Raw genomic sequence first — 10794 nt, forward strand, 5'->3', positions numbered from 1 at the left:
TTTCTCCCTAATCATTCTCTTATGCACCACCAGACCCCATGCTTCTCACCTAGTAAGGACATCAGTCTAGTAACTACCCCTTTCATAATCATTTTTCTCCTTATTATTGAATAATTCTTTCAGCACACAAATATGCTTATTTCTCCCATTGAATTCTTGACCCCAGTTCTATGTGCTGTCTCATTTTTAAGCTTTTCATTGGCATAAAGTCCCTTGAGTTGATTCTCCTGCCTGCAATTCCTCTTCTCCAGACTTTCCTTAGTCCTCTTCATTTCAGATTTTGCCAGTGCACCACCTTCAGCACCACCAAGATTCTCAAGGTCGCCGATTTACTAATTGTCAATTTTCACACTTAACCCTTCATTTCCTATCAGCCGCATTTGATACACTTGACCCCTTCCTCTTTGGAAGCTTTCTTTACTTGACTTCCAAGGACACCACACTCTTGATTTTCTTCCTTCATTGATGGTTGTTGCTTCTTAGTCTCCTTTGCTGGTTTTTCCCTGATCTTTTAACGTTGCCTGCCCTAGGGCTCAATCCTTGGACTTCTCCATCTTCACTTGTTCCTTCGTGGTCACTCCTCAACTTCCCCTACACCTGCTTTCCCATCTCAGTCTAGCAGTTCCATCCTTCTAGTTCTTCAGACTAAAAACTTGAAGTCCTTGACTCTTCTTTTCAAAACCCACATTCAAACAAAAAATTTATTTACCATCCGAATGTGTCAAGATACTGACTATTCCTCACCACAGCTACTGCTTCCAACCTAGTCTGAGCCACTCTCATCTCACCTGGATACTGTAATAACCCCTAACAGATCCTGCGTCTACTTTTGCTCCCTAGATCAAGCAACCCAAGAGGCAGAATGATCTGCTCAAAATGCTATTTCACTTGTATTAAAATCCCACATCTTTATGATAGCCTATGAATCCTCATGTGATTTGCACTTGCCCTCCTGCCTCTCTGACTTCCTCTCACTACTGTCTTCTCGCTCACTCTGCTCCAGCCCTTTTCCAAAAACACACCAGGCCTCCTCCTGCCTTTAACATTAGAGTATTTGGTTTGTGTTCCTTCTACCTGGAAAACTCTCCCAGCAGATAACCACCTGGCATCACTACAGCACCTCCTTCAAATCTGTGCTCCAGAATCACCTTAGTGGGTCAACCCCAAATACCGTATTTTAACAGATGATAATACCCCTCACTCCGTGCCCAAAGTACTCCTAAGGACTCTTACAAGCACAACCTTTCAATTTTCCCATAGCTCTTAACTTCTCCCTACATACTCTAGTATTTGTATATATTTGTTTATTGTTTTGTGACTCCCAACACACACAGTTCCTCCAAAATATAGAACCTCTGTGACAGCAGGAAACTTGTCATTTACTGATATCCCAAATGACCAGACTAGTGCTTGGGATTTAGTAGGCTTCCAGCCAATACTATCTTGAATGTACAGCTTCCCAATACATATGACTTGCAAAGCCCTGCATGTTCTGACTTACTCCAGCCTGTTTCTCACCTCCTACACCTCATGGCACTCTAAATCAGTGCTGTCTGATAGAAATATGTGAGCCAATATGTAATTTTAAATTTTCTAGGAGCCATATTTACAAATTAAAAAACAGTTGAAATTATTTGTAATATATTTTAATATATCCAAAATGTTATGGAGACATGTAATATTTTAAAATTATGAAATGTTATATTCTTCAAATACTAAACCTTTGGAATCAGATATTTTAATACTAACAGTACATCTCAATTCAGAGGTTAATTTTTTTTTTTTTTTTTTAGATGGAGTCTCTGTCTCCCAGGCTGGAGTGCAGTGGCGTGTTCTTGGCTTACTGCAACCTCCACCTCCCGGGTTCAAGCAATTCTTCTGCCTCAGCCTCACGAGTAGCTGGGATCACAGGTGCCTGCCACCATGCCCAGCTAATTTTTGTATTTTTAGTAGAGACAGGGTTTCACCATGTTGGCCAGGCTGGTCTCAAACTCCTAACCTCAAGTGATCCGCCAGCCTCGGTCTTACAAAGTGCTAGGATTACAGCCGTCAGCCACCATGCCTGGCTATAAGGCTAAATTTTTATAAGAAATGTTCTATCTGTGTTTAAAATTCGTAAAATTTACTTTGAAAAAATAGACTCACATACCTAAGTTGTTCCAGTTATATTGTAGTGGCTATCAACTTTTAAATTTAACTTAATTAAAACTAAATAAAATTAATTTCATTTGCTCAGTTGCACTAGCTACATTTCAAGTGTTCAACAGCCACACTTGGCTAATGATGTATTAGCACGACTCTTTGACTCCATCTCCAAGCAGGTCAGCCTCCTCCTTGTTTCTAGCCTTTTGTAAGTTGTCCCTCCACTTGGAAGACTCTTCTTTGCTCCACCATCATCTCTTTTTATCTGACTCACTGTCTGAATTAGCCCTTTCTCTGCACTTTGCAAACACCCTGCTCTGTTACGTTACTAGTCATACTGTATTATAATTGTCTGACTCATTGTCTGATGGTTCAGGAATTATTTCTACCTTGTTTACTTTTGTGTCCCCAGACTCTTCAGACAGTACCTGTCATTTAAGAGATACTATGTGTATCTATATATATATACAACATATATATGTTAAATAAATTTATAAATCTATGAAATTTATGCCTATAGAAGTTTTAGCCATCCTTCTGTTTCCAACTCAAATTGCTTCTTCCCAGGATTCCTGTCAGAGCAGTCTACAGCAAATATTTCCTCTTTTATACTCCCAAACCACCGGGAGCTCATATTACTCATAGGCCATTTGTAATACATAATTTTACTATGTAAAATTCTACCTCCCCAGATAGTGAGCACTCCCTCGCAGGAGGAGTGTGAGTCTGGGGTCTGGCCCTCTCTTAACAGTTCATGCCTGGTAAGGATCATGGTGTCCTGGCATGACAGACACCAAAGTCCACATTTTCCAAGGGAATGAATGTTTATAAATACATTGGTTCCTTAACATTACTAGAGCCCTCTTCCTATTCTCTCCTCTTTTCCTAATTCATGCCCCCTTATTACCTTAACAGATGTGAGAGTTAATCAGGATGTAATTAAGTTGAAAAAGTACCTAGGATGGAAGGAATTTGGAATTCTGAATACTGTGTTTTAAGTTGGAAAAAAATTATATAAAATGTATTCTGTTGTCTTGACAGTTATTTACTTTGTTTTTTATCTTATAGTTTGTCTTCTTGAGACTGTAGGCTTCTATTAAATTGTGAACTAATTTAGATGCCACTCTTGAGGGCCTGACACATGATTTGCACTTAATGAACAGCTGCTGTGGTCTGAATTTCTGTGTCCTCATAAAATCCATATATTGAAATCTAATCTCCAATGCAATCGTTATCAAGAGGTAGAGCCTTTGGTGGTGATTAGGTCATGATAGTTTTTCCTTCATGAATGAGATTAGTTCATAAATGAGGCCTGAGGGAGCTCTTTTGCCCCTTCTGCCATGTGAAAACACGTCTAGAAGGTGGCATCTATGAAGTAGAGTGGGCCCTCATCAGACACTGAATCTGCTGGTGCCTTGATCTTGGACTTCTACCCCCCAGAACTGTAAGAAACAACTTTCTATTGTTTTTAAGTTACTCAGTCTAAGATATTTTGTTATAGCCACCCAAAAGGACTAAAGACCGCAATGTTCATTTTATCTCAATCAGCAATTTAAAAGGAACAGCTATAGAAGTTGAACAACAGTCATACTAACTGGATTCTAAGGAAGTTATTTTTGAAAAAGTATAAATATCAAAATGAAAATGTTTCAGAATTCAGTATATAAGTGAAAAGGGGACCTGTTCTTGGTTTAATAAGCATTTTGTTGCAAAGCACTTTTTTTCAGAATAAAAAATAAAAACATTTGATGATTTCATTTAGGGAAGATTAACAGGAAATAGTGTTATCAAACTGTGCCCTCCGTTTTATAGATGATTCAGTCTTAAAAACTCCACATATCGGAATGTGATGATGTGTTCATTAGCTGCTCTCTTTGACCTCACTTTAGTTTACAAATTCCCACCCCTTAGGAATCAAGATTACAAGACTAAAGCAGTAAGTGATAGGAAAGTCAACTTCAAATGTATACAGAAATACAAAGATCAATATAGTGAACCCCTGTCTGCCACCCGGCTTCAAGAATTACTTCATAGACAATCTGTTTATTCTATAATCCCACTGACTATTCACCTCCGATGTTATTTTGAAGCATTTCTCATGTATGATTTCATCTATGAATATTTCAGTGATACTATTAAAGGATAAATATTTGTAAGATAACCACAATACCACTAGCACACATAAAAAATAAAAATTTCTTAAGTCAGAAAATAGTATTCAAAATTTCAAATGTATTATAAATGCCATTTTTACATCTTGTTTATTTAAATCAGGATCCAAGTAGAGTCTGTACATTGCAATTGGTTAACACATATTTTGTGTTTCTTTTATTCTAGGCCATCTCTTTTAGTAAATGTCCTTGAATGTTCCTTAACTTGCTATATGTTCACGGACCATTTCCAGAGACTTTGAATGGTTGTTTTAAAATAATTTTCACCCATTCTGTAGGTTGCCTGTTCACTCTGATGGTAGTTTCTTCTGTGCAGAAAAGAACTCTGGATTCAGTTCCCGGAAAGACTAGTGAAAATTATTTTTTAATTTTTCTTTTTGTAAAAAAAATTAAGTGCTGGGATACATATGCAGAACATGCAGGTTTTTTACGTAGATATACACGTGCCATGGTGGTTTGCTGTACCCATCAACCCGTCATTCTACTTTAGGTATTTTTCCTAAGGCTATCCCTCCCCTAGCCCATGCCCCGACAGGCCCCAGTATGTGATGTTCCCCTCCCCGTGTCCATGTGTTCTCATTGTTCAACTCCCACTTATGAGTGAGAACATGCAGTGTTTGGTTTTCTGTTCTTGTGTTAGTTTGCTGAGAATGATGATTTCCAGCTTCATGTCCCTGCAAAGGACATGAACTCATCCTTTTTTATGGCTGCATAGTATTCCATGGTGTATATGTACCACCTTTTCTTTATCAGGTCTATCATTGATGGACATCTGGGTTGGTTCCAAGTCTTTGCTATTGTGAATAGTGCCACAATAAACATACATGTGCATGTGTCTTTATAGTAGAATGATTTATAATCCTTTGGGTATATGACCAGTAATGGGATGGCTGGGTCAAATGGTATTTCTAGTTCTAGATCCTTGGGGAATCACCACACTGTATTATTTCCTGACTTTTTAATGATAGCCATTCTAACTGGTATGAGATGGTATCTCATTGTGGTTTTGATTTGCGTTTCTCTAATGACCAGTGATGATGAGCTTTTTTTCATGTTTGTTGACTGCATAAATATTTTCTTTTGAGAAGTGTCTGTTCATATCCTTTGTCTACTTTTTGATGGGGTTGTTTGTTTTTTTCTTGTAAATTTGTTTAAGTTCCTTGTAGATTTTAGATATTAGCCCTTTGTCAGATGGATAGATTGCAAAAATTGTTATTTTCTCTGCTCCTCCTCCTCCTCCTCCCACCCTTTACCCTCAAGTAGGCCCCAGTGTCTGTTGTGTCTTCTTTGTGTCTGTGAGTTCTTATCATCTAGCTCCCACCTGTAAGTAAGAACATGTGGTATTTGGTTTTCTGTTTCTGTGTTCCTTTCCTAAGGATAATGGCATCCAGCTCCATCTATGTTCCAACAAAAGACATGGTCTCCTTCATTTTAATGGCTGCATAATATTCCATGGTACATATGTAGCACATTTTCTTTGTCCAGTCTGTCATTCGTGGGCATTTAGGTTGATTCCATTTCTTTGCTATTGTGAATAGTGCTACATGTGTCTTTATGATAGATTGATGAATGTTCCCCTGGGTATATACCTAGTAATGAGATTGCTGGGTCAAATGGTAGTTCTGTTTTTAGCTCTTTGAAGAATCCCCACACTGTTTCCCACAATGGTTGAACTAATTTCGACTCACACCAGTGTATCAGTGTTCCCTTTTTCTTTACAACCTTGTCACCATCTGTTATTTTTTTACTTTTTAATAATAGCTATTCTGAGTGCTGTGAGATAGTGTGTCATTGTGGTTTTGATTTACATTTCTCTAATGATCAGTGAACCAAGCTTTTTTAAAGTATGATTGTTGGCCACATGTATGTCTTCTTTAGAAAAGTGCCTGTTCATTTCCTTTGTCCACTTTTAAATGGGGTTGTTTTTTCTTGTGAATTTGTTTAAGTTCCTTATAGATGCTGTATATTAGATGTTTGTCAAATACGTAGTTTGCAAATATTTTCTCCCATTCTATAGATTGTCTGTTTACTCTGTCAATAGTTTCTTTTGCTGTGCAGAAGCTCTTAAGTTTAATTAGATCACACTTGTCAATTTTTGCTTTTGTTGTAATAGGTTTTGGTATCTTTGTCATGATATATTTGCTCGTTCCTATGTCCAGGATGGTATTGCCTAGGTTGTCTTCCAGGGATTTTATAGTTTAGAGTTATACATTTAAGTCTTTAATCCATCTTGAGTTGATTTTTTTATATGATATAAGAAAGGGGTCCAGCTTCAATCCTATGCATATGACTACCCAGTTATCCCAACACCATTTATTGAATAGGGAATCTTTTCGTCATTGCTTGTTTTTGTCAGTTTTGTCAAAGATCAGTCATAGATGTGCAGCCTCATTTCTGGGCTCTCTATTCTGTTCCATTGGTCTATGTATCCATTTTTCTATCAATACTTTGCTGTTTTGGTTACTGTAGTTTGGATTATAGTTTGAAGTTGGGTAACGTGATGCCTCCAGCTTTGTTCTCTTTGCATAGGATTGCCTTGGCTATTTGGGCTCTTTTTTTTGGTTCCATGTGAATTAAAAAAAAAAAAAAAAAAAAAAATTTCTGTGAAAAGTTGTCATTGGTAGTTTGATAGGAATAGTATTCGATCTCTAAATTGCTTTGGGCAGTGTGGTCATTTTAATGGTACTGATTATTCCTGTTCATGAGCATGGAATAGTTTTCCATTTGTTTCTGTCATCTCTGATTTCTTTGAGCAGTGTTTTGTAATTCTCTTTGTGGAAATCTTTCACTTTCCTGGTTACCTGTATTCCTAGGTATTCCTCGGTATTTTATTCTTCTTGTGGCAGTTGTGAATGGGATTGCATTCCTGATTTGGCTCTCAGCTTGACTGTCATTGGTGATCTCAAGGTTTATGTTCCCTCCCCAACTTGGAGGCAGCAGAGGAAGGGACCTTAGTAGTGGCTGTGGCCAAGGGTCTTTTGCTTGTCTCCTGGTGGAGGCTCCACCCCAGAGATGCAGATCAGCAGTCATTCAGTGTAATCAGCCCAGGATGGATGGTCTGTGATGTGGGTCCAAGCTGGGGGTATCCTGTCTGGTGATGAGCAGGGGGATGGGTGAGACCCACAGGAGACAGACTGGCCTTCTCTCCTTATGTCAACAACAGTTTATTGGAGGTATGGATAGGGCACTTAGGATCTTTGTTCCTTTGTTAGTCTGAGAGTAGCAAGGGCTATTCCACTGCAGAGGAATTTTGGTTTCCTATCAAACCATGAGATGTAGCCAAATATGTTCAGAGGGAAATTTATAATTTTTGATGCTTATTTTCAAAAAGAAAAACAAAAAATTAAGAAGTGAGGCCCCTAACTCAAGAAGTGATTTAAAAAGAAAAGCAGAACTTAATTAAATTAATGAAGTAAAAAACAACGAGGATACATTTAAAAATAAGTTGCAGGACAGGAGAAGATATATGCAATACTTATAACTGAAAAAAAGAAACTCATATCCAGAGTATCCAAAAACACCCTCACAAATCACTGAAAAAAGGCAGACAATCAATTAGAAAAGGAAGTAAAAGACTTAAATAGTCAGTTCAATAAAAGAGAAACTCTGCATGGTCAACCACTTTATGAATAAATGCTTAGTGATAAGAGAAATGAAAATTCAGAGATACCTCTACAATGAGATACCTCTACACCCCATCAGTTGAACAAAAAATTAAGTCTGACAACTCCAAGTTTGAGCATGAAGAATTCTCATACAGTGCTAGTGACAGCATAAATTGATAAACCACATTGAGAAAATAATGTGACATTATCCAACTAAATTGAAGATAAGCTTACTGTAGCAGTCTGGATCCAATCAGGAGATAGAAACCCCACAGTAGGCTAAACATGGAAGTTAAATATCAGACTTAGTACCTATGATTAAATAGCAACTATAAAATATGAGGAAAGAGTACCTAAGGAAAGACAAACTTGAAAGAGTTTCAGACCTCATTGGAGAACGTGTGTTTGGCCACTAGATAGCAAAAAAATATCTGCTGATGTAGCCAGACCACAGCTGGTCTGGAGTTTCCAAGCAAACAATAGGGAACCCTCTAGTGTACAGGTAGGGAAACAGGCAATCAGCAATACCTAGTGTGGCCTGCAATAGGAAGCTGGGGATGAAAGCAGGAGACCAGAGCATACCCACACACGGGAGCCCGCACAGGAAGTGGTAGCTCTGTGTTGTGAGCCTCTGTGCCACAGGGGGCTGTTGTGAAGGTCATGTGGGAGCTTTGGTTTTTATGTCCAGAGGGCTGTGGAAAGGTTATCATCAAGCTGAGGCTGCAATATTGCAGAGAATCTTAGGCCTTAGTGGGTTCTAGTGGATGTCCTCACGTCCACACCTCTGAAAAAATTGCAAGAAACTTCTTTATCCTGCAGTGTCCCGTCAACATCCTCACTGAAAAAAAGTTAACGTAATGCTCACTTTAAAAGAGAAGCACTTGGGAGAATTCTATTATTAATTGTAGACCATATATTGAAGAGTGCATTTAGAGCTGAAAAGTGAACAATTGCTAATGGAAATACCCTGTAATTTGAAAGGCATGAATTTGTGTTGGATGCACCAACACATACATAAAAACGGTCATAGATGCTTTGTTTTAATTGCCCCAAATGGACACAACACAGTGCTCAGAATGGATAAATGGATTGTGGTATAATGGAATAATAACATCAATTAAAAACAACAAAGTAGAGCTTGTGCAAAAATATGGCTGAACCTTTCAAACATAATGTTAAGTGAAAAACAGCAAGACATTGTATTATACAAATTACATGTCTTAGTCAATTCAAGCTATTTATTGTAAAAATACTATAGACTGAATGGCTTAAACAACAAACATTTATTTCTCACGGTTCTAAAGGCTGGGAAGTCCAAGATAAAGTATTGGCAAATGTGGTATGTAGTTGAGCCCCACTTTTTGGCTTGTAGAATTCTTGCTGTAGACTCACATGGCCACTAGTGAACTCTAGTTTCTTTCTCTTCTTATAAGGACATTAATCCCATCATGGGGGCTCCACTTCCATGACCTCATCTAACCCTTGTTACCTCCCAAAGTTCCCACCTTTGAATACCATCTTATTGGGGGTTAGGGTTTCAACATATGAACATTGTGGGGACACAAACCATCTAGTCCATAAAATTGCATGATTCCCTTTATATCAAGTCCCCAACTAGGCAAAACTAAACTGTATTATTCAAGGTCGCATACACAATTAGTAAAACTGTAGAGAAGTAAGGAAACCACTACCATAAAATTCAGGATTATACTAACCTTTAGAAGGGAGGGAAAGGGTTATGATAGACAAGGAATATATGGTGGGAGGGGCTTTCAGGGTACCAGAACTATCTCTCAATCTGATGATAGTTAAGCTGATGTTTGCTTTATAAATGCTTATTTATGATTCATACTTTATATATAAATTTTATGTGCTTTTCTGTCTATATGTGTTATATCTTTTAAAAAGAAAAACAGTTTATGCCAGGAAACAACAAAACCCAGCCAGGCCCACCCAGAGATTTTATAGGCAAAGTATATCATACATTATGGAAGGAATAATCGTAATTTTATGCAATTATTTCCAAAGAATACTTTGGAGAAAGCTCTTCTTTGAATCTTGTATACTCCAATATATTTGTTCTTAAGAGATTGGGCAGGATTAGTAGAACCTAAAAGTTCTGGGCACCATCCCCCAAGATTCTGATTTAGTAGGTCTGGGGTGGGGCCCAATAATTTGCATTTCTTTTTTTATTTCAGTAGTTTTTGGGGAACAGGTGTTGTTACCTGAGGATGGTCTTTAGTGTTGATTTCCAAGATTTTGGTGTACCCATCACCCAAGCAGTGTACACTGTACCCAATATCCAGTCTTTTATCCCTCACCCACCTCCCACCCTTCCCCACTGAGTCCCCAAAGTTCATTGTATCATTCTTGTGACTTTGCATCCTCATAGCGTAGCTCTAAGTGAAAACATACGATGTTTGATTTTCTGTTCTTTAGTTACTTCACTTTTAATAATGGTTCCCAGCTCCATCCAGGTTGCTGCAAATGCCATTATTTCATTCCTTTTTATAGCTGAGTAGTATTTCATGGGGTGGGTGGGTGGGTGGGTGTGTGTGTGTGTATACACATATTACATTTTCTTCATCCACTCTTTGAATGATGGGCATTTGAGCTGGTTCCATATTTTTGCAGCTCTGAATTGTCCTGCTATAAACAGGACAAGTGTCTTTTTCATATAATGACTTCTTTTCTGGGTGGAGGTAGATACCCAGTCGTGGGATTGCTGGATCAAATGGTAGATCTACTTTTAGTTTTTTTTAAGGAATCTCCATACTGTTTTCCACAGTGGTTGTACTAGTTTACATTCCCACCAGCAATGAAAAAGTGTTTTTTTTCACCACATCAATGCCAATGTCTATTTTTTATTTTTTAAT

At 37.9% G+C, this 10794-nt stretch overlaps 1 protein-coding gene across 1 annotated transcript in view; it reads left to right on the plus strand.

Moving 5' to 3' along the window:
* Positions 1-10455, plus strand: part of MTAP (methylthioadenosine phosphorylase) — a 69507-nt gene extending 59052 nt beyond the window's left edge. The window contains exon 7 of the mRNA XM_073021665.1: positions 1794-10455. Within this exon, the coding sequence (XP_072877766.1) occupies positions 1794-2072 (279 nt within the window). The 3' untranslated portion in view covers positions 2073-10455. The remainder of the gene's footprint in view (positions 1-1793) is intronic.
* The last annotated feature ends 339 nt before the right edge of the window (positions 10456-10794 follow it).

This window comes from Chlorocebus sabaeus, chromosome 12, assembly GCF_047675955.1.
Source record: "Chlorocebus sabaeus isolate Y175 chromosome 12, mChlSab1.0.hap1, whole genome shotgun sequence".
NCBI lineage: Eukaryota > Metazoa > Chordata > Mammalia > Primates > Cercopithecidae > Chlorocebus > Chlorocebus sabaeus.